The sequence below is a fragment of the Furipterus horrens genome, unplaced genomic scaffold (genome assembly GCF_987537825.1).
Source record: "Furipterus horrens unplaced genomic scaffold, mFurHor1.1.pri manual_scaffold_13, whole genome shotgun sequence".
Taxonomy (NCBI): domain Eukaryota; kingdom Metazoa; phylum Chordata; class Mammalia; order Chiroptera; family Furipteridae; genus Furipterus; species Furipterus horrens.
In genome coordinates this window covers 54,057,443-54,082,727 of record NW_028327183.1, presented here as the reverse complement: position 1 = coordinate 54,082,727, position 25,285 = coordinate 54,057,443, and the positions used below count along the sequence as shown (strand labels likewise).

Below are 25,285 nucleotides of genomic sequence, written 5' to 3'. Positions count from 1 at the left end.
AGGCTGAGATCTATCCAATCTCCTTCTCCCATCTCTGATTACTCTTTGCTCTGAACTACGTTTCCCTCTCCTTTCTCAGGCGTCGTTCCTTTTCCCCCAGAGCCTGCCATGGAGTGAAGGCAGACTGACTAGACTAGTCCACAATCAGCTAGGCTAGATGTGACTGGAGTGTGAGGTTGTCAGCTAGGTCTTTTACCCAGGGCCAATAAGGAGCCAAGGCAGACTGTGTCATACTTTATCACAAAATAAGACGCCCTCCATGGTGACATACAACACCATATTAAGTCAAAAAAACGCAATTTAATTAAGATTTTCTTCATACAGTGTGCATTATAATGTCCTCAATCTTCCATGGAATAGTAAATGAGTAAAGCCCACCTAATATACAAGAGTCCACAGATCTTTACGACAATCAACCCCATGATTTCACACACACACCAGGAATAAAAACATAGCAGCATCAACTGATAGGAGACTGGAATCACGTTAATATTCCTTCGCAACATATTTGAAACACTGTCAGTATAAAAGTTTATATTCTAAGTAATTAGTCATATGCAGACATCCATGCCCTTGACATTTTGAAGCACACTAAAAGTAATGATCTCATGATGTTTTTAAATTTTGGATGACTGTCTACAGTAAGTATTCTAATTTACAGCAATACCTGAAAACTATTATGAACTTCCTACTGTGAATTCACTTATGTTTTGAAATTCTGTTTCAATTACATACTTTCCTAATTTTTTTGTATCTTTAGTACCAATTTCAGGCATAAATTCTTTGGGCTTTGTGAACTGTATATTTTGGACAAAACTTGATTATTCTTTATTACGCATATAGAATTCCACCCTAGTTGTGCATTCCCTTATATACAGTACAGCTGTAGGTCCAGCTATATGATTTCCCTTAATGTTCTTTAAGTTTCCTCTAGTATGAATTCTAACATGTCATACAATCTGTGAAGGCTGAAAGAAAGCTTTCAATATTCTTTTCATTAATATTGTTTCTCTTTGGGAGAAATTCTCATGTTGAGGAAGGTTTGTGAATGGGTAGAGCTTTGCCACACTTTTTATATTTGCTAGATTCTCTCCAGTACGAATTATCCAATACTGAGAGAGGTATGAATTAGGATTTAAAACTACCAAATTTGTTACATTTTGAAGGCTTCTCTTCCAATATATATTCCCTGATGTTGAATGAGGATTGAAATGGTTAGTTTTTGTTAAAAGTCTTTGTATTCTTTTCCTCCACCAAGAATTCTCCAATATTGAGTAAGTGGTTTCTTGTTCATTTAAGATTTTGTTTGTTTTATTTTCAGAGAGGGGAAGGGAGGGAGAAAGAGAGGGAGAGAAACATGAATATGTGATTGCCTCTCACACGCCCCCATCGGGAACTGGCCTGCAACCTAGGCATGTGCTCTGACTGGGAATCAATCCTGTGACCCTTTGGTTCACAGGCCAGCACTTAATCCACTGAGCCACACTAGCTAGGGCAATGTTGAGCAAGTTTTGAGTGCAGATTAAAAGCTTTGCCACATTTTCTACATTTGTACAGTTTTCCTCAAAAGTGAATTCTGCCGTGTTTGGTAAGACACTACTGATGATTAAAAGATTTAGCGCTTCCACTACATTTATAGTTTCCCTACAATATGCAGGCCATGAGGCTTTTCCACACAGTCCACATTTATAAGACTTCTCTCAAGTATGATTACTGCGATGATCAGTAAGGGTTGAAGACTGCTGAAAGGCTTTGCCATATTTTCTACATTTACATGACCTCTCCACTATGAATTCTCTGAGGTTTAGTAACGGTTGAGGACTGACAAAAGGCTTTCCACATTATCTACATTTTATAAGCCTTCTCTCCAGAATGAATTTTCTGATGAGCAGTAAGCTCTGAGGACTGGCAAAAGGCTTTACCACATTCTTTACATTTATAAGGTGTCTCTCTAGTGTGAATTTTCTGATGTTTAATAAAGGATGAAGAATACCTAAAGGCTTTACCACATTCTCTACATATATAAGGCTTTTCACCAGTATGAATTCTCTGATGTTGAGTAAGGTTTGAAGACTCTCTAAAGGATTTGCCACATTCTGTGCATTTATAAGACTTCTCTCCAGTATGAATCTTCTGATGATGAGAAAGCTTTGAGGAGTGGCTAAAGGCTTTACCACATTCTCTACATATATAAGGCTGCTTTCCAGTATGAATTTTCTGATGTTCACTAAAATTTGAAAACTGGTTAAAGGCTTTACCACATTCTTTACATTTAAAAGGCTTCTCTCCAGTATGAATTCGCTGATGTCGATTAAGGATTGAGGAACATCTAAAGGCTTTACCACATTCTGTACATTTATAAGGTTTCTCTCCAGTATGAATTCTCTGATGTTGAGTAATGTATGAGGACTGGCTAAAAGCTTTTCCACATTCTCTACATTTGTAAGGCTTCTCTCCAGTATGAATTTTCTGGTGTAGAGTAAGGTTTGAAGACTGGATAAAGGCTTTACCACATTCTCCACATTTGTAAGGCTTCTCTCCAGTATGAATTTTCTGATGTTGAGTAAGGTTTGAAGAGTGGCAAAAGGCTTTACCACATTCTCTACATTTATAGGGCTTCTCTCCAGTATGAATGTTCTGATGCTGAATAAGGGTTGAGGAGCGGCTAAATGCTTTACCACACTCTCTACATTTATAAGGCTTCTCTCCAGTATGAATTTTCTGATGTTGAGTAAGGGATGAAGAGTGGCTAAAGGTTTTACCACATTCACTACATTTATAAGGCTTCTCTCCAGTATATATTTTGTGATGTAGAGTAAGACCTGAAGGGCAATTATACATTTTACCACATTCTTTCCATTTATGTTTTTCTCCAGTACAAATTTTCTTAATTCTATTTCGAGTAAATATTTTACTGAAGACTTTCCCACAGGGTAAACATTTGTAAACTTCCTTTCCAATAGGAATATTCTTTTCTTCAGTGCTATTTGATGATTGCTTAAAATTTTTGACACATTTACTTCGTTTGTTTGTCTCCTCCACAACAGGAATAACCTGATGTGTATTGTGATTTGACATTTGGTCAAAGACTTTTCCACCTTCATAATGGTTCTTGGGAAGATGAGTATTCTGATGTTTATTAGGATTTGACTTATGGTTAAAATTTTTCCAATCTTCATTGCACTGGTAACTTCTGTCTTCCTTATACGTACTCTGGTAATCATTGAAGATAAAAAGCCCTTAGTGACACCTACAATTTCATTAATCAGGTATACTTATTCCAAAATAACCATTCTGTGATCCCTTTTAAACCATGTTGGTTGTATTAAAAATCACTCCCAAGTTCATGAAAATTTTATAGAAGGAAACATTACTTCTCAATTAAGTATAGTAATTCCTTAATAAAGGGATTGCCAAATCAATCAATTTAAATTTTACATGTGTATTAGAATTCATTAAAATTTTACAAACTATTGAAAGTTTAATCATCTCTCTATTTTAGACAATTCAAATGATTATTCACACCACAAATTATGGGAGTTCATAGATTTTTAGTACCACCTTTACAAAAATATATTCACTTAGAAAGTTGTTTTCTGGATTCACATTAGGAAACACATTAATCTGCAAATGTAACTGACTTAAATTGGGAGTTTTCCCAAATGTGTTCTATTTTTCACCTCTTTAGATAACAAGGATTTTATTATAAGTCATTGTCCCAAGTAAGTTCTGTCCATTTTAACATCCATTTTTTGTCACACACTTTCTTATCAGGCTTTCATTACATTATCAAAGGCACACCTGTGATATCTTACCAGTATTACTTTAGAAAATAAATCTTCTATTCCCGGCTTTTGCAACAAGGCCTGGTAGTCTTCTGATGACATTGCTGAAAGGTACAAAATAAAGGTTCACAGGGATGACACTCAGGTGAACATAATTATTAAGTAATTATTGAACAAATTACATTTTTGAGTACTTCCAAAGAAAGTTAAATGTTCAAGAAAGGTACAATGCCAAAAAGTCACTTCAAAAAGGAAGAAACAATAGCTTACACTTGGCAACAGTGCTCCTAAAAAACACTAAAGTTTCTTACCTTTAGACCAGCCCTATGAAAAATGAGTAAGAAAACTTTTACAGATGTAATAAGTAAAACTGTAAACAACACTAAACCATGTAACATTTTTGTACATGGAACTATATACACAAATTAAAATTTAGAAGTGGTCTAATGATCAAACACAAATCACTTTGATATATACTAAATAACTTTTAAAAATACAAGCCATAGAATCTTACATCTGTGTTATGAGATACAACATAAAAGATGTAATGTGATACCAATAATATAAGTAGGTAGAGTAGACATGGCAAGTAGAGTTTTTGTATGCAACTGATGGTATCAGTTTAAAATTTATTGTTATAACTTAACATGTTTTTAGCACACCCACCATGGTAACAACAAAAAGAAAAAAATAATAAAATGATCTTGGTTAACAGGTGACAAAATTGCGTACTGCAAAATCATACTGAATCCGCATTAAAAAGTGACAGAAACAAAACAAAATTTTCAAAACACAAACTATAAAACCAACCCATGAGGTTACTTGTTTTTATACATTAACCGAAATTAATACAAAAAAACAAGTTAAGAATGTAATTATATTATCAATGGTATAAAGCAGAATGAAATATTTAGGACTTCTGTTCATGAAAAATGTGCACAACTTTTATGATTAAAAGCGAAAATATTTGTGGTTGCAATAAAAAAAATCAATAACTGAAAAAGCTTCAGGCTACTGAAAATCAGCCGTCATCATGAACGACACAAACTATCTCGAGCAAGATGTTCATGACCAATATACAGCTTCACCAGAAACAAATGGTCACTAACATATTTCTCCCTGGGAAGGCAACAGCATGCAAGAAATTCAAGAAAAACTTGCCAAAATGTGTAAGACCACACCAGATGTCATGTTTGTGTTTGGATTCAGAACCTATTTTGGTGGTGGCAAGACAACTGTCTTTGTCATGATTTAGGATTCCATGCATTACACACACACACACACACACACACACACACACACAAATCCAAACACTCTTGCATGACATGGGTTGTATGAGAAGAAGACCTCAAGAAAACAGAGACAGGAAGGCAAGAACACAGTGAAGAAAGTCAGGGGGACTGCCAAGGACAATGTTGGTGCTGGCAAAAAGAAGGAGTAAAGAATCTTCTGGGACTTTATCCATGGTGATTACACAGATTTTTCATGACAGGCATAATAAAGTAATAACTTAAAAAAATTTATCCCATGATCCTAAATTGGAATGCTAATGCTATAAGGCCTCAGTAGTACCCAATGTGATCTAAACATTCAAAGAACTCCCTATCAGCCCTGCCTGGTGAGGCTCAGTGAACTGAGGGCCAGTGTGCAAACTCAAAGATCACCAGTTGGACTCCCAGATGGGGAACACACCTCGGTTGAGGGTTTAGCCCTGATAGGGGCACATCCAAGAGGTAACCATTGATGTTTTTATCTCATATCAGTGTTTCTCCCTCCCTTCCCATCTCTCTAATAATAAAATGCTTACAAAAATAAAATTAATATAGAATGTCACAATACACCATGCACCCAAGATAATTGTATACAGAAAATGTACAGTTAAGGACATCATGCTTTCTGATTTTAAAACACGTGAAACCTGCTGTTATCAAAAAAGTGTAATACACTTCTGGCCAAGATGGAGACAGAGAGAGACATGCTGCGTCTCCCTTCACAACTAAAAAGGAATACAACTACCTCAAAACTAGAAACAACCAGAAGTTCCAGAAAATCAAACTGCATGGAAGTCCAGCAAACAAAGATATAAAGAAGAAATACTCATCCAGACAGGTAGGAGGGGCAGAGCTGGGGTGGAGAGGATGTGGTGTGGTGGTGGCAGCAGCGGCAAGTTGGTGGAAAGCGCAGTCACACGTTTTAAAAAGTCAGGAGGGCACCTGGGGAGTGTTCCCAGCTCCTCACCGGACCTCGCACCTAACAGTCCCAGCACGGGGGGGAATCAAACCTCATTGCTTCTGACTGTGCAGACCAGTGGGGGTTGGGGTGAAGAGAGAAACTGATGGTCTCTCAGCAGAGTCTGCTTGTTTAAAGGGCCCCCATGATCCTAGAACGTCCTCAGATCCACCCACTCTGGGAACGACGGCCAGGGCAGCAGCTAGAGGGGCACTAGTCTGATGTAGAAATGGGAGAGGTGCCTGGAAAAGGGGCGAGTGCTGGGCAGGCAGCATTGTTTCCTCTTGGACCCCTCCCCCACATACAGTGCCCCAACGTGGTGAAACAGGTCGCCCCGTACTGATGAATCCCTATGGCTCTGCCCCTGACAACATAACAAGCAACAACTCTATCTGGGATGAGAAGGCAAACACACAGGAGCCTGTCAGAATGAGGAGACAGAGAAGTATGGCCCAAAAGGGGAAACGGATCAAGATTCCAGGGGGAGAACTAAGCGATGAGGAGGTAGCCAACCCAACAGACACAGAATTCAAAACACTGGTGATAAAGATGCTCATAGGCTTGAGAGATATGCTTGAGTACAGCAAACACATAAGAAGTGAAGGCTATGCTAAGTGAAATGAAGGAAAATCCACACAAAACCAATGGTAAAGGGAAGGAAATCGGAGTTCAAATCAATGATTTGGAACATATGGAAGAAAAAATGTCAACCAGTGCAGAATGAGGAAGCAAGAATTGAAAAAAAAGAGGAAAACTTCCCAAATTTTGCGAAGGAGATGGACATACAGATCCAGGAAGCATGTAGGGTCCTGGGCGAGCTGGACCCAAAGGGGACCACACCAGGACGCATCATGACTGAGATGCCAAAGGTGAAAGATAAAGACAGAGTCCTGGGGTCAGCAAGGGAGAGGTGGAGAGTTGCCTATAGGTGGGTGCCTATAGGACTATCAGCTGATTTCTCAGAGGACACTTTGCAGGCAGGAAGTAAGTGGCAAGTAGTATTCAATGTGATGAAAAACAACCTACAACCAAGATTACTCTATCCAGCAAAGCTATCATTTGGAATGGAAGGGCAGTGAAGTGCTTCCCAGACAAGGTAAAGCTAAAGGAGTTCATCATCACCAAGCCATTATTATATGAAATGTCAAAGGGACTTACTTAAGATCAAAACTATGAACACTAAAACGACAACAAACTCACAACTATCAACAACTGAATCTAAAAAAAAAAAAAAAAAAAAATCCAACTAAGCAAACCAGAATAGCAACAGAATCATAGGTATGGGGATCATTTAGGGGGTTATCAGCTGGGAGGGGGGAGGGGGAGAAATGGGGACATGGTGCAGGGATTAGGAAGCTAATTGGTAGGTACAAAATAGATAGAGGGAATTTTAAGAATAAGATAGGAAAGGGTGAAGACAAAGAACTTACATGCATGACCCATGGACAAGAACTAAGGGGTGTGGGATTGCAGGAGGGAAGGGGGGTACTGGACAGAGGGGAGGAAAGGGGAAAAAATTGGAACTACAGTAACAACATAATAAAATATACTTTAAAAAATAAAAAAAATAAGTAAAAAAAGTGTAATACAAGACTTCTGGCCAATATGGAGGCCTAGACTGACACGCTTCGTCTCCCTCCACAACTAAGAAGGAATACAACTACTGCAAAACCAGAAATAACCAGAAGTTCCAGAAAATAAATGGAAGTCCAACGTATGAAGTTATAAAGAAGTGGTGCTCGTCCAAACAGGGCGGAGGGGTGAAGCCGGGGCAGAGAGAGCAAGTTGTGCTGGTGGTGGCAGCAGCGGTGATGGCAGTGGGACAGCAGTAAGCACAGACACCCATATTTAGGGGAGGCAACAAGTGCCTGGGGAGCACCCCCGGCTGCAGACCAGGCTCGTCAGCTTGCGATTGCAAAGCCAGGGAAGGCAGACCTCCATTGCCTTGGACTGTGAGGCCCAAAGGAGGCCGGGACAGAGGAGGAGGCTCCTGGTCTCTCAGCAGAGAGTGAATGGCAGGAATCCATCTTGGACCCCCCTGCCACTGCAGAAAATGCCACAGCATGGTGAGATGGGTCGCCCGGTTGTGACAAGTGCATGGGGCTCCGCCCCCTATAGTGTAGGAGGTGTGACAGCCCCGCCCAGGAAGCAAAGGTAAACACAAAATGGTCAGGATGGCACAGATCATGATAGAGATCCCGGTGATGCAGCTGACCAACAGCAAATATCTAATCAAACGAAGCAGCAAATAGGAAATCTTTCTGAGGCATAGTTCAGAGCTTTGGTTATAAAAATGCTTACAGACAGGGAAGGAATGAAGGCTAGTCCTGCTGAAATGAACAAAAACACATACGGAACTAGCGGTGAGGGAAAGAAAACCAGGGATCAAATCAACAAATCGGAACATAAGGAAGGAACAAATAAGTCAACCAGTGCAGAAAAAGGAAACGAAAAGTGAGGAAAATGAGGAGAGGCTCAGAAACCTATGGGGCAGCTATAAGCGGGCCAACCTCTGAATCATAGGGTTGCCAGAAGGTGAAGAAGAAGAACTAGAAATGGAAAAATTATGTGAAAAAATAATGAAGCAGAACTTCCCTAACTTGGAGAAGGAAAGGGAATTACAGGTTCACGAAGCTCAAAGAGTTCCAAAAAACTGGACCCAGGGAAGACCACACCAAGACACATTAGAATCAAAATTAAGGATACAGAGAGAATCTTAAAAGCAGCAAGAAAGAAGAGAATTATGTACAAAGGGGTTCCAATAAGATTCTCAGCTGATTTCTCGAAGGAGACTGCAGGCAAGAAGGGACTGGCAAAAAATATTCAAAATAATGAAAAGCAAAAACCTACAACCACAATTACTCTATCCAGCAAAGCTGTCATTCAGAATAGAAGGGCAGAGAAAGTGCTTCCAGGACAAAGTAAAACTGAAGGAGTTCATCAGATCCAAACCACTGTTATATGAAATGTTAAAGGGACTTGTTTAGGAGAAAGAGGATCAAAACTATGAACATTAAAATGAAAACTGTATCACAACAAACAACAAAAGCTAGGGAAGCATCAGCCTGAGAACCAAGTGTCGCCGGTTCGATTCCCAGTCAGGGCACATAACTAGGTTGCACGTCAGTTCCCCAGTTGGGGGCGTGAGTGAGAGGCAACCATACAGTGATGTTTCTCTCCCTCTCTTTCTCCTTTCCCCTCTCTCTAAAAATAAATAAATAAATAATAATTTGAAAAAAAAAAAAAAAGCTAGGGAACCAAAACAAAGGCAAACTAAGTAGGCAACAAGAGTGGAAAAAGAATTATAAGTATGGGGAACATTATAGGGGGAGGTCAGCTGGGAGAAGGCAAGGGGGAAAGGGAGGGAGATGGTACAGAAATTAAGAAGCATAGTAGGAAGGAGTGAAGTAAACAAGAAAATGGTGAGAAGAACTATATGCACAATCAATGGGCATGGACTAAGGGGGTGGGCAACTGGAGGGAGGGGAGTCACTGGGTGGAGGGGAACAAAGGGAAGAGAAATTGGGACAACTGTAACAGCATAATCAATAAAGCATATTAAAATAAAAATTTTAAAAAGTGTAATACAAACATTAAAACAGATGTAAATAATGAAGCACTGTGTACTAAAGAGCCTAAATGCAACTTCTGGATAAGGTCAAATGACCTTCAGGAAGGGTACTTATACTACAAAATATGAAAAGGATATTCTCATTCTGGCCAAGCAGCTCAGTTGGTTAGACTGTCTTGATATGCCATAATGGTTGGTTTGATCTTCGGTGAGGGCACATATAAAAAGTAACCAATGAATACAAAAATAAGTGGAACAACAAGTCAGTGTTTGTCTATTTTCCTTCTGCCTTTCTGTAATCAATAAAAATAAAGTTTAAAATTTTTCTGGCTGTGATTAAAGAAGTTCTTTTTAATAACAATGCTTATACTACAAAATAAGAAAAGGATATTCTCATAAACCAATTAGTGTGGAGAAAGTTATATGTCCACATGTAAAAGAAAAGAGTGAAGTTGGACCCTTTATGAAAATAGTATACAAATATTAAGTCAGAATGGAGAAAGATTTAAACATATAGCTAGTAACTCTAGATTTACTAAGTGAAAAGGAATAGAAAAAAATTTATGACTTTTTTTAAAAATTGTAACACCAAAAGAAAAGGTAAACAAAGAAACTATAGACAAATGAGATTACACTAAATATAACTGCCCCCTGCATAGTAAGGCAAATACACAGGGGTCAAAAACACAACCTGTGGAATGGAAGAAAATCTGCCAAGTATATATCTGATAAGTCCTTAATATTGAGAATATATAAAGAACTTTTACAAAACATGATAAAACATGTAACATAGTTTTGAAACTAGCCAAATATATATGGTTAATGAATCTGTAAGAAAAAAGTCAGGAACACACAATATGGACACACAGATTCTATAATAAATGGTGCAAAAAAGAAAAACTGAACCAATACACACAAAAAACTATAACTAGACCATGTTTTTATGCCATGTACTAAAATAAACTCCAAATGGATTAAAAACTAAAATGTAAAACCTGAAACCATGAAATCATTATTAGAAAGAATAGCTGATAAACTCTGCCATCGGTCTTAACAAATATTTTTTTGGATAAAACTTGGTAGGCATTGCAAACTAGAGAAAAAAAATAAGCAAATGACACTACAACGAAGTAAGTTTTGCACACCAAAGGACACCATCAAGAAAACAAACAGCCCTTGCAGGTATGGCTCAGTGGATTGAGCACCAGCCTGTAAACTGAAATATTGCTGGTTCAATTCCCAGTCAGGGTACATTCCTGGGTTGCAAGCCAGGTCCCCAGATGGGGACATGCGACAGGCAACAAACTCATGTTTTTCTCGCATGTTGATGCTTCTCTTCCCCTCTCTGAAGATTAATATTTTTTTTATTTTTTAAGAAACAAAAAAAAAAGTCTACTGAATAGGCGAAGATATCCACCAATGATGCTAAATATCCAAAATGTGTAAGGAACTTACACAATACCAAAAAATCAAACAATCCAATTGAAAAATTGGCAGAGGACCTGAATAGAAATTTCCCTAAACAGGACATAAAGATGACCAATAGACATGTGAAAAGATGTTCAACATCATTCATCATCAGAGAAATGCAAATTGAGACCTCAATGAAATAACAGAACACACCTATCAAGATGGCAATTACCAATAAATCGACAAACAATTAGTATTGACAATGATGTGGAGAAATGAGAACCCCCATGCACTGTCAGTGAGATTATAAATAAATTGGTGCATCTACTACAAAAAATAAGAGGGAGGTTCCTCAAAAATTTACAAACCAGTACCATATAACCCAGCAATTCCATTTCTGTGGAGTTATCTAAAAAATATACACAAGTTCATGGCCCTGGCTGCTGTGGCTCAGTGGATTGAGCGTCAGTCTGCGAGCCAAGTGTCGCTGGTTCGATTCCCAGTCAGGGCACATTACTAGGTTGCATTTCAGGTCCCCAGTTGGGTGTGCAAGTGAGAGGCAACCACACAATGATGTTTCTCTCCCTCTCTTATTCCTTTCCCCCTCTCTAAAAACTAAAATAAATAAAGAAACAAACAAATAAGTTATTTAAAAATATATATATATACACAAATTCAAAATGGTATATACACCCCTATATGCTCCCACTGCACATTACCTACAATAGTCAAGATATAGAACAGAATTTTAAAATGACTAGTTTTTAATGGTGCCATACAATTGGGAATAAATTAAAAGATATTATTATAGTTGACATATAACATAAAAAAATATATATTTTAGCATGTCTCCTTCAGTCAGTGAATCATTACGTGTTTATTCCAAAGATGAAAATAAACTACAAATATAATATCCACATTACTGAATATAAAACAAGCTTAATTTTATACCTCATACTTTTTCAAATCAAATTCTTAACCAATTGTTTTTTAATCTGTAGTATTAAGATTTAAATCCCCATGTCTCAAAAAAAAAAAACAGAAACAAAAAAGTGATTCTCATCATGACAAAAAAAAAAAAGAGTAGCCACAAGCTGAGAAAAATATTTGTAAAAGACAACACATGCAGGACTATTAGGCAAAATATACCGAGATGTCTTCAAACTTTTAACAGTGATGAAAAACACACCTGACTAAAAAGGGCCAAAGACCTTAACAGAAAGCACACTAAAAAAGATGTAGATTAAATATTAGTTTCTAAAAAAGAACCTTCAAACCTTCTATCTGAGGAAATGCACATTAAAACTATGAAAATTATATGTACGGCACATTCGAACAATACTAAACCCCTATTGGAAAGGGCAGAATCCACAACAATAAGAACAGCAAATGCTGCTGTGGATGTGGAGCAACCAGACAGACTCTCATTCATTGCTGATGAAAATGCAAACTGTTACAGCTCCTTGTGAAGACAGTTTAACTGTTCCCAGAAAACTAAAAATAAGGGGTTGGACTCGGTGGAGGGGGGCAAAGTGAAAAAATTGCAACAATTTTAATAGTATGAGTAAAATATATATTTTTAAAAACTAAATATAATTATTATATAATCCAGTCTTTGTGATCCATAGTGTTTAACCAAAAAGCTAAAAAGCCTACACAAAGGCTGAACAGAGACTATTTATAGAAGCTTCACTTATAACATGCAAGTTGGAAGCAATGAAGATCTCTGTCAACAGGTGAATAGGTAAGTAAACTGAAACACATATAATACAATAAAATATTATTCAGCGCTATAAAGAAATAAGTCATGAGAAGATGTGAAAGAAACCTAGGCAGAATGAAGAGAAAAAATTTAATCTGCCTGACCAGGAGCTCAGTTGGTTAGAGCATCATTCACATACACCAAGATTGTGGACTCCATCCATAGCAGAGCACATACAGGATTCAACCAATGAATGCATTAAAAATGAAACAACAAATCAATGTTTTTCTCTCTCTTCCCCTTCCTGTCTCTAGAAACTCTAAATGAAATTAAAAATACAAGAATCCAATTAGAAAAGGCTACAAACTATAGGATAACAATTATATGACATTCTAGAAAAAACAAAATGAGAGAAACAGTAAAAACATCAATGGTTGCAAGAATTTAGGAAACTGACAAATAGAGCACAGGAATAATTACGACTGAGAAGTCAGTATGACACTATAATGGTGGATACATGTTGTCATAAATTTTCCAAACCCATAGAATATACAACCCAGCCGTGAACCCTAAGGTCAACTAAAACTTTGGGTGATGATGATGTGCCAATCTAGGTTCACATGTATCACAAATGTACCACTCTGGTGGGGGACACTAAGACGGGGAGGATGTAGAAGCAAGAAGTGTGTGAGAATTCTCATTAACTCCTACACAATTTTGCCGTGAACCTAAAACGGCACTTTGAAAAAGTCATTCACAGTTTTCTTCTCTGAAGTTTGTGTACTCAGGTCTATGCATCTTCCCTATGTTTCTTTATGTACATCCAAGAAACAAATGTGCATCCTCATTAAAACATACATACACAATAAATATCACTTCACAACAATTAGGATGACCAGCATCAATGAAACAAATAATATCAAGTGTTTCCAAAAATGTGAAGAAAGTAGACCATATACACAGTTGAATGAAAGATAAATTGGTGCCAACTGTATGAATAACAGAAAGGTGTCTGTTAAAATATTAAAAATAGAATTGTTTTGTCATTCAGCCCTTTTTGTTTTGAGTATTTATCAAAAAGAATTCAAAGGAGGATCCACAAAAGTCATTTGCACACCCGTGTCAACTGTAGTATCATTCACAAAAGCCTGTATAGGTGAAAGCAAACCCATGTCTATAAATAAATAGATTTTAAAAATATAGTATATACCTACAACGGAATACAGAGCTTCAGAAAATAGAAAAAAATCTTATCACCTGATAACACAAAGACAAATACTGAGGACATTTTTTTTAAGTGAAGCACATGAGTCAGAAAAAAACAGATATTATAGGATTCCACGTAGGGGAGTAATCTAATGGAGTCCACCTCATAGGGAAAAAAAAAAAAAGGTAGTTAACTAGGCCTTGGTTTATACACCAGATAAACCTCCAATTCCTCCCCTGAGACCAAGAATCTGAAACGCTACCATACAAAGCAGAGTCCCCAAAAGATGTTAAACTAATAAAGAAAATGAAATCCTGCCAGTGGAGTAGGACCTCTGAAGGAACGCATCCTCACCCAGAGAGACCAGGTTCCTGTAGTTCTCCAGCATCACATCCACGTACAATTTCCGCTGAGCTGGGACCAGGCACTCCAACTCCTCCTGAGAGAAATCCACTGACACATCTCCGAAGGTCAACAATCCCTGATAAAAATGACACATTTACCATGGAGGCACAGGTCGACTTCATACTGTCATACAACATGAAAACAATGTTAGGAAAAGTGGTTTTGACCTAGGAGAGTATTCTGAATTACCTCATAAAATCATATTTACCCAGTAATATTCTCTCATGTATTCTCTAACACTGAGAAATGACCATAAATCCACTGCAGACACTTTACTTTTCAGGAAAATAAACTTTAAAATGAAGGAATAGATAGAGGTATATGAATTGTTGAATGTTGCATTTTTATCCCGCCCAATCAATTGTGTATATTTCTCAGCTTTAAAAGGCATGGTGAGTTGGAATGTTTAATTCAGATAACAAAGACCTGTAGATTTGTAAAACTGCAGATTCTGATTCAGAAGTTCTGGGATGGGGCCTTTGTTTTCACATCTTTAATAAGTTCACTTTTTACTAGGGAAAGCAATGTCTCAGTCACGTGCCATACTTCTGTATAGCACAAAAAAATACAAACAATTCATACATGACGTTAAGTTGAACGGCTTCTATAAAATTTTTAGTTCAGACTTCCAGCCAAGATGGAGGCTTAGACGGACACGCTAGGTCTCCCTCTACAACTAGAGAGGAATACAACTACTTCAAAACAAAGGATAACTAGAAATTCCAGAAAATAAAACTACACGGAAGCCCAACATATGAAGTTATAAACCAGCGGTGCCATTTGGGCAGGTAAGAGTTAAAGAGGGCAGCACTGTTTGCGGTCGCACCTGAGACCGCGGCGGGGCGGCAAGAAATCCCGGCTGCGGTCGGGCCCCTGGCAGTGCGCGACCCCAGCGCTGGGGAGAGCGGCCGCCGCATCGCCTTGAACAGTGAGGCCCAGGGGGGCGGGAGGACGGATCCCGGTCTCCTAGCTGAATAACTGTGTGAATCCATCTTGGACCCCCGCCCCCAAAGAAAGCACCACAGGGCTGCGAAATAGGTCGCAGACAGGCGCCGGTCGCTGACTTGTGACGCGTACACAGGCACTGCCCCCGACAGCCGGCCCAAGAAAACAAAACGCATCTGTCAAAATGAGGCAGACAACTATAGAAATCCTGGTGACACAGCTCACCAGGCAACAGATAGAGAACCTGACAGATGAACAGATAAGAAACCTGTCAGAGGCTCAGTTCTGGGCCATTGTTATCAGGTGGCTTACAGAATTCACAAAAGAGCAGGAAAAAGATAAGAAAGAAGCGAAAAACATTTATAACGAAAGGAACAAAACCGCATACGAGACAGATGGTGAGGAAAAAAAATCCAGAGTTCATTTCAACAAACTGGAATATGGAGAAGGAACAAGCAGTCAACCAATGCAGAGAGAGGAAATGGGAAGCAACAATCAGAGGATCAGAAACCTCTGGGACAGCTATAAAAGGCTCAACATAAGAATCATTGGTTTGCCAGAGATGGAGGAAGATGAACTAGAACTTGAAAAATTGAGTGAAAATATAATAAAGGAGAACTTCCCAGACTTGGGGAAGGGTCCAGGAAGCAAGGAGAGTTCCCAAGAGACTGGACCCAGGGAGAACCACTCCAAGACACATTATAATCAAAATGTCAAAAATTAAAGATAAAGAGAGAATCTTAAAAGCAGCAAGAGAGAAGAAAAGAATTATGTACAAAGGGGTCCCAATTAGACTATCAGCTGACTTCTCAAGGGAGACCCTACAGTCAAGAAGGGACCGGCAAGAAATATTCAAAGTAATGAAAATCCAAAACCTACAACCACGAATACTCTATCCAGCGAAATTGTCATTCAGAATAGAAGGACAGAGAAAGTGTTTCCAGGACAAAATAAAACTGAAAGAGTTCATTAGATCCAAACCACTGTTATATGAGATGTTAAAGGGACTGGTTTAAAAAAAAGAAGCTAGGGAGATGAAACAAAGGCAAACTAAACAGGCAACGAGAGTGGAAAAGGAACTGTGGGTACGGGAAGCATATTGGGGGGAGGTCAACAGGGAGGGGGAGTGGGGAGAGGGAGGGAGATGATATAGGAATTGGGGATCATGGTAGGAGGGAATGGAATAGACGGAGAGAGGTTGGGAGGAACTGTATGCACAACTAATGGACATAATCTAAAAGGAGGGGACAACTGGAGGGAGGGGGGCCACCGGGTGGAGGGGAGCAGAGGGAAGGGAAATTGGCACAAATGTAATATTTTAATCAATAAAACACATTAAATCTGAAAAAAATAAAATAAAATAAAATAAACTAGCAAAAAAAAATAAAATAAAATAAAATTTTTAGTTCAAGAAAAAAAAAAGAAACGTAGCAGCTACAATTTTGAGTTCTGTATTCATAATCTTCGAACAAGAGTATTCTTCCTGTGTTATGAGAATATTTTCTGAAACATAAGTAAAGGGTAGACCTTGAGTTTTACTCAAACTTGATGAACAATTTTTCAAAAAAACACAGGCAAACAGACTTCATGAATGTTCATCAGTTTCTAAAACTGAAAACGAAATCATCTTAAGAGTAGAAAGACTATTCTTGTGATTCTGTAAATTTCGTAAATCTATTACTTATGGATGATACCCTTTGTGTTTTATAAACACAATAACAAGAGGAATACACATAATGATAAAAAGAAGTTAAAGCTAGAGTTAGCTTTTTATTTCCTTCAATATTTTCGGGTATCATTAGTGGAGAGCTATATCTGAGAGATTTAACTGAATTAAACATACATTAATATGATCCTTGTAAACTCTCTTAAAAATACAAAAAGTGGTAACGTAGAGTTAAGTCTGTGACATGTGTGGAATATAACAAAAATTTACAGGAACAAGGACTGATATATTAAATCCTCCACGTCAAAAGCCAATAACCTCTAGTAAACGAATGGAGGGCCTTCATTTTCCAAAGGAAACAGAAACTAAGAAGAGGGGAGTTTCCAGATGAAACGTGATGGTTTTGTCACATCCCTCAATAATTCCCTGCTAGACCCTCGTTAGTGATGAAGGGGAACTCTTAACTACATAGTGAAGAGCACCTCAGCCAGTTGACTACCAGGTGGACTGGAAAAATAGATAACAGGTGACTGAGGCACAAAGGAGGACATGTTATCACTGCAGTGACATACTGGCAAAAATACATAATTAAATCATTATGTGAAAATGATCATAAATAGACAGTAATTTTTGCATGTCAATGCATACGTACCTTCCATGTTTTGTATGCAAATACTATAGTGCATTTAAATAGCAAGAATTGTGTACCAAAGTAGTAAGGTCTGTTCTGTCTACTCTTCTTTGTCAGAACTTGCTGAGCTATCCTGACAAATAAAATGGGCATATTTTACCCCTGCTCTACAGAGCTGATGCTGCAGCTACATGAACCCGAAACCAACATGTCTCTTCTTTTCTGACACCTGAACCTCTGAGCCCATCCCAACAGGGATGATGGACATGGGTGCCTTCTCAAGTTGATCTGTCACAGAGGGGATGTGTTTAGTAGTTGAAAGTCATGAATTCAGGATGTGAATTCCTCATGTGTTTGGGAAAACTGGAAAAAGAATGCAGAGAAGGTTCTGGTACAATGGACAGAAGTATATAAAATGCTGACCTTAATAATCATAAGAAAGAAAAAATAAGTAGATAAAAACAACCTCACTAGGCAAGAACATTAGAAGCAGAGAAATAAATGTTGCTGGTTCTTACTCCACTGATATTAGGGGGAAAAGCAGACACAGCCTCTGACCCAGGCCACATCGTTTACCTGAGAAGCAGCCATGTCATTCTGCTCCTGCTCCTGCTCTGGGTTGTTTTCTCCAGCGACATATGCTGAGGAGTTCACGTCTGCATTTTGAGGATGTGTCTTCAAAGGCCTCAGTCAGTCCCTTAATCTGCTTCAACACACTCATAAGCAAAGAACCTGGAAATGATGAAAAGGCCACTCTCTCCTGTCCTTTGTCCCAGGAGAGTCAGGAACAGTAAGCTCCTGCATGGAGACCACACTGAGTTTTTTCCTTCTTCTTTTCAGGTGCTCTCTCCTTCCTACAGATCTCCACAAATTTATAGAGCAATGAGAACGCGCGCCGCTCTCCTGAACCCCAAGCCCAGCAGAGCCTCTGTGACCAACGCCTGCTCCCCACTCTTACAAATGCATCTGGACATGCCTTTTCCTCCCCTTCTTTTTCCTTCCCACCCTGCAGATAACCTTTACCTTTCCTTCGCCTGAGCGCCAAGGGTCCTTCTTATGATTCTGTCTCTTTTTCCCTGTACCCACTTCTACGTGTGACTTTCTTAAAAAAAAGTTTTTAATAAAAACATAAATGCATGCCCCGTGCTGGTGACTTAGTTGGTTGCAGCATCATCCAGTACCCAGGAAAGGTTTGGATTTGATTCCAGATCAAAGTAGTTACCTAGGTTGCAGCTTCAATCCCTGGTCCCAGCACATGCAGGAGGAAGCACATTGATGTTTCTCTTTCACATCAATGTTTCTCTCTCTAACATGAATAAGCCTATTTTTTAAAAAGTTCATCCCAAAGCATACCTGCTAATCCCTGGACACACCTTAGCATCACCTGGAGCACCTCCTTATATAATGATGCTCCACCCAGAGCACTTGTCCAACTCTGTAGAAGATGACACACCTGATGTCATTTGTCAAAACTTCGCACGTGATTTAATAGGAATCTGAAGGGAAACAGTGTAGCTTTAATAAGCATGCAGACCAGAAGAGAATGAACACTCCACTTGAAAGTTATAATTCTGCTGGTGTGCAGCGGGGCCCCTGAACTGGCATCTTCGTCTAGTTCCTCCTGATGCCCGCATTGCTCCCCGAGAGCTGTTTTCTGTAGCACTGATATCAGATATCAGACCCAGCACACTTCAGACCGCTGGGTCCTGTAAGGATTTTGGGCAGAAACTTCTAACATAACAGCCCAGCAGGGCAAATTTTTTTTCTTATCATCCAGGATAAAAAGAAATACTTATATTAAAAGCATAAAATGATAAATGCAAGTCTTGATACTGAAAACTTTAAAAAATATTAGCTATGAAAACATGTCCATCAAATTACACAATGAAATGAAGGGGTTTCTGGGACCCACGTTTCAGGTCAATCTAGTGCTTCCTTCAATATCTGCAGCACACGGACAAGAGGGACTTGAGGGGAACAGCTTCTTTATGGCTTAGTCACTAATTCAACAAATCTCATAAGTGCAAGAAAAAAGTTGCTGAACATTGGATAAACTCATGAAAATAGGTTGTCACTGTTAGGATTATAGACATCCTTACCCAGTGCATGCCGAGATAGCCCGATATTATTGACTAAGTACCAATGGATGTTCCATCATACTGTAAACTGTAGGAAGTATGCAGGGCTCAGAATTTAAACTAGGCACAACATATTTAAAAGAAAAACTTCGATTCCCAGTCAGGGCACATGACTAGGTTGCACGTCAGGTCCCCAGTTGGGGGCGCGAGTGAGAAGCAACCACACAGTGATGTTTCTCTCCTCTCTTCCTCCTTTCCCCTCTCTCTAAAAATAAATAAATAAACAAATAAATAAGTTATTTAAAAAAGAAAAAGAAAAAAAGAAAAACTATTCTGGAATTTTAAAAAATGACATATATGGTCAATTTTTTAAAAAGTTCAGACTACCTCATATTTAGAAAAGAATGTTAAGTGCTGGTTAAGAGATATTACCAATGCTTATTTTAGAAGTTAATGGCTACCTACGGAAAAGGAGACACTCACCAGACTAAGATTAATCTGATTTTTTTTTAATTCAGCAAATGTTAAAGTAAATAGTTATAAAACCATAAACGGTTATCTCACAACTTAATCACCCACATCCCATCAGATCACCACTCATCCACATTTGGGTTCCCCTGCTTCCCGCTACTCTGTGTTTCTGTGTACGGATGCGTTTCTGTCTCTTCCCCGTTTCTCTGCACTTTTGTCCTTTCTTGTGTTTGCCCTCCCAGCTCCCCTGCTATTTCTTCCCTTTTCTCTGGCCCTTCGCCCCCACCACCTCCACAAAGGCCCTCCCGCGGGGGTCAGGTCACCTCTTCTGGGAACACACTGTTCTCCCCTCCTAAATCCCACCCCACAGAAAGTGTGCCCTTCCTGGCTTCGGGTCTCGTATTAAAGGGGGCGGGTGTCTCCAGATCCCCAGGCCGGGGCGCAATGCAGGCTCCGGGGCCCGAGAGCAGCGACAGGGCAGGGGCGCCAAGGCCTTCACTGCATCGCCCCAGGTGCTGAAGGCGAGGGGTCGGGTCGGGCTGCGGTGGGGGGCTGCCCAGGGAAAAGCTTTCAGCAGGAAAATCACGAGGCAGGCGGCGTCCATCGGCGGGAAGGCAGACAGACCACGGGCCCTAAGGCTACAAGGTTTCCAGACACGAACGCGGAGCGTCACGGGGACGCAGGACTCACCGCCGTAGGAGGCTCGGAGCGGGGATTCCGCCGCCTGCGGTGACCCTCAGGCTTCCCGTGCGAAGACGGAGCACTGAGAGTATCAACTTTCAACCAGAAAAACCGATACGCAGAAAAACCACGAGAATATTTCTATTCCTAGCGCTTCCGCGTGTGAAAGCACCGGCGCAGGCTCCCTAAGTCAGCAGATGGGCCGCGTCAGAGCTTGAGCCCGGCCCCTCTGCTGTGAGGGCGGGGGACCGAGGTGGGGGCGCGAGCCGGGCAGGGGTGCCGGGCGTAGGCCTTGGAGGGGGCCAGGCCTGTTCAGGATTGAGGAATATTGGGAGGGGCGGCCGCAGGGGCGTATCTGGGCTCTATGGCAGGTAGCTCTCTTTGGTTATAGGCTTACTTGTTCATTGCTTTTCCTTTATCCACATTACTACTAAAATTTGTAACATTTCAAAATGAATATTTTGGTGACTCTCCAATGATTACATTTTGGATAAGAACTTTGCACACAGTGTGACCTTTCCTCTGGATTGTCACCTTCTTGAGTCTATAAAATGTCTAGGGGAGGGAAAAGGTGATGTTCTGGGGGCAGAGTCTGAACGCAGCTCTAGGGACAGGAGGCAGAGGCCAGGCTTGTGCAGAGACAATTAGGAAGTGAATGAGTGGACCTGACGGGGGGAAGCCTGAACTTCCATGCGCTTTGCTTCAAAAGTATCTTTTTCAGGTTAAAAAATGCTGATATTGAAACCAGAAAAATCGTCATTTATGCTTCCTGTCACCACCAGCATGAAGTAGACAGGGATTGAATCTATATGGGGTTTTATTCAGATGGCCAGAGAGCTGAGAAGATGGCAGGTTATGTACCCCAAAAGACCATCTTACATTTAATTTTAAACCAACCCTTTTTATAAGGAGAAAAAAAGTGTCAGTAAGGTGTTTAAAATACACTGTCGGGGGCGGGTGGGATGTATATAAAAGGTTTGAGATTCATGGAAAAGGTTTATGAGATAAAAGCTGCATTCTGGCAATCTCTCTGCATTCACCTGTTGATAGGTAGGTCTTCATGTCCTGTGCAGCAGGATGTCTCTCCCTGGAGCACAATGACTCAGATACCATCTTGATCGCTTGCAGTCCTCTTGGGGCACAAAGGTAGAATTTCTTGGGGTCTCCTGGACTCCAGGTGGGTCATATTTTCAGTCCCTGAAAAAATAGCTTTTTACATCCATTAATTACTAAGCTTATTAGCTATCACTTAAGACTAAAGTTTTTCAACTCTTTAGTTTCCATCATTTTATATCATGCTAAGTGAAATAAGTCTATCTGAAAAGACAAATATCATATGATTTCACTTATATCTGTGTCATGAGCGAATGTTTTATGACATATTTTTTCCTGCAACTCAGCCCGTGAGCCCCACTCAGGTTGTCTGTCCCAGGCCTTAGGGACTAAAAGCACTGGGCCACCTATAAAGCCACCAACCTTATAGGTAATTCTGGCACCAAGAAATAACAGTAAGTCAACACAGGTGACTATGCTATTCACCCAGCTTTTATTGATGTAGGTTCAATCTCAGTCAATAACAATCAACAGCAATAACACTCAGAAACAATCAGTTACGATATCACACGAGAGAATTGGGGGATAACAATTCTGAGTCCCAAGAGTCCAGATCACGTCTGGGTCTCGAAGGCAGCCCAGTGATCCATGCCTTGCAAGGCAAAGTCAGAGCTTTTTCTCCTGAGGCAGAACTTGCAGGACATATCAAGGTAACTTGCTCTCGGGATACATTTTCCGTGCTCTGAAGTTTTCCGCTTATATATGCTTGTATGATGCATGTTGTGTCAGCTTCTGATTAACAATGTTGTTTTGTGCAACATCGATAGGCACATGTAGGGTATGTTGCTCTGCTAGTCTTTTATTTCTATGAAAATGTTTGTGTATCATTAGTGGAGAGCTAGATCTTAGAAATTTAACTGAATTGAACATACATTTATAAAATGATTCTTGTAAAATATCTTGAAAATACAAAAAGTGATAATGTAGACTATGTCAGTGACATGAGTGTGGAATATAATGAAAATTTATAGGAAGGAGGAATGATTAAATCCTCCATAGCAAAACTCAATAATCTCCAGGAAATAAACATAGGCCCTTCATTTTCCAAGCAAACAAAAACTAAAAAAAAAAGACAATGCAAGTTTACAGATGAAATGTGGTGCTTTTTTCACATGTGTCAATAATTCCCTGCTACACCTTTGTTCATGGTTTAGGAAAGCTGTTAACACTGAAGACAGCACCTCAGCTAAGTGAATATCAGGTGTACTGGAACAATGGATATGTGGTGACTGAGGCATACAAAGGGACATGTCATCACTACTGTGACATTATTGGCAAAAATACATAAATAAGAAAATCATTATGTGAAAGTGATCATAAACATTAATTTTTGTCAATGTCAATCCACATGTACCTCTTACGATCAGTACGCTAATAATGCATTTAAATTGCAAGATTTTCTTAGCAATTTACAGAGCAAGTCTTTTCTATCAACTGTTCTTTTCAGAACATTCAGAGCTATTCTAAGCAGTAAAACGTGCATTATTCTTATCCCTATGTACAGAGCTGATGCTGCAGCAACATAACCTAAAACCTACACGTCCCTTCTTCACCAATACCTGAGCCCCTGAGCCCATCCAAACAGGGGTGTTGGACATGGGTGCCTTCCAGGTTGATCTGTCACATAAGGGAGGTTTTTATTGGTTGAAAGTCTTCAATTAAAGGTAGAGTTTTTCTTGACCTTGCCTGGTCTAGATAAAGATAATGCAGAGAAGGCTCTGGGACAAAGGAGAAATGTATATAAACTGCTGACCTTGACAATCATAAAAATAAAATAAAAGAAATAAGTAGAAGAAAACAACCTTGCTGGGCAAGAACATCAGAAGTAGAGAAGTAAAAGTTGCAAGTTCTATATCTACTGATATTGTTACAGAGCAAAAGGGGGTTCTTTCCCGTGGCACCTCGGTGTAAAACCCAGCAACTAGTGTTGAGGAAAACAGGTCTTTATTTACAATATTCCAGCCTGGGGAGGGCAGTGAGCACTTCAGCTCAGAGCCCTGTTCTCCCACGGGATCCAGCACTTCTCTTGCTCCCCAAAAGGCTAGAAGCCAAAAACATGCCCAGAAGTTCCCCATCCCTTATCTGTCAGCTCTCTCCTTCAGGATCTGGAGTACGATGTCATCAGCCTCCGTAGGAAAACATGTGCCATGTTGCACTGGATCATGCATGGTTCTCTCTTTGCCCTTTCAAAGCTGCATGGGTCTCTCCTCTCTGCAAACCATCTGGATGTCTCTCTTCCCTCTCTCCACAAAAATGGCTGCCGCCTTATTTTTAAATCCCTGACCACAGCCTGTGACACAGTGGGCGTGGTAACCGGTTCTGACCATTCGCAGAACCTTGTGCAGGCCCTGTATGCTCTTTCCTCACTATTCTATGGTCAAAACCCTTCCCATCTCCTTGGGGCCTTGGAAGAACTAAAGCCATTAGCATAACTAAGACACTAGCTACCAGCTATACATAGGCAGAGGCATCTTGAAAACTGTCCAATTCTCCCCCTCCCCCAACCACAGGCTCTGGGGATTTTGGGGGACCCCTCTCTGTAACAAAAAGGGTTTTTTTTGCTAGTTTTTCAGATTTAGAATAACGGCAAGTTTCTACTGTGATGTTGCACTCCCTTCAAAACACCCCAAAATATTTAGTACTGCCTTCCCTTGCCAAACAAGACCAGTTTCAGAATGTCCCAGTCAGAGGTACCATTTCTCAGAAAAGCAGAAGTCTATGGCTTGGTATTCCTGGTCACAGTTGAGCATTTCAGGCATCTCCCACTAATCCATGCTTGGTTAAGCAGGTCCCTGCAATTCCAGCCTCATGAGCCATGCTGCCGTGTTCTCCAGGCATGTTTCCCAGTGGGTCTCCTCTTTCTTACTCCAGACCTCATGGTTGTTGAGGGACAGATAAAAGTGACACTCAAATCTGTAAAAAAAAAATGATTAGCAGCAAAAGAGAAATGTGATAAGCAGGTTAAGAAAACTTTCAAGAGGGGCTAGAGACACAGATAGTCACAGTTAAGGAATATTTATTACCTGAGAAACAGTCAGAGTTAACCCAGAGTGTAAAGGGCATAATATTTATAACCTGGGAAAATGTAATAAGCAAGTTGAGAAAACTTTCAAGAGGAAATGAGGCTGGAGACATAAACAGTCAGAGTTAACCAAGTGTGAGCGGCACCCATCATGGAATATTTATCACCTGGGAACTATGTATGATCACTGAGATAAGGACCCTTACTTGATTTAGTCAATTGCGTTAGACTATGACTCTGGAGTATCCAATAGGGAAAAACGGAGAGGAAGGGGAGGGAGAGGAAAGGGGGGGGTTACTTGCGTTAGAATAAAAGTGGCCTGCTCTGAGCTTCAGTGAGCCCTTCCTTAGGCTGTGCCTGGACTTGCAA

General features: G+C 39.8%; 1 protein-coding gene across 1 annotated transcript; it reads right to left on the bottom strand.

Moving 5' to 3' along the window:
* Positions 1–1,241: 1,241 nt before the first annotated feature.
* Positions 1,242–20,964, bottom strand: LOC149995355 (uncharacterized). The gene is made up of 7 exons (XM_090259468.1): positions 20,791–20,964; positions 18,905–19,047; positions 18,128–18,283; positions 17,781–17,914; positions 14,259–14,385; positions 3,816–3,889; positions 1,242–3,213 (listed from the first exon to the last, which is right to left on the bottom strand). The coding sequence occupies exons 4-7, from the start codon at positions 17,817–17,819 to the stop codon at positions 1,846–1,848; spliced, it is 1,608 nt and encodes a 535-aa protein (XP_090115594.1). The 5' UTR covers positions 17,820–17,914; positions 18,128–18,283; positions 18,905–19,047; positions 20,791–20,964; the 3' UTR covers positions 1,242–1,845.
* Positions 20,965–25,285: the final 4,321 nt, after the last annotated feature.

Coding starts and splice junctions, on each gene's coding strand:
- LOC149995355 (XM_090259468.1), bottom strand. CDS start 17,819: ATGTCCATCATCCCTGTTGGGATGGGCTCAGAGGTTCAG. Junction 14,386..17,780: donor GGATGGGCTCAGAGGTTCAG/GTGTCAGAAAAG, acceptor CATTTTTATCAG/GGATTGTTGACCTTCGGAGA. Junction 3,214..3,815: donor TATTTTCTAAAGTAATACTG/GTAAGATATCAC, acceptor AATGATTACCAG/AGTACGTATAAGGAAGACAG.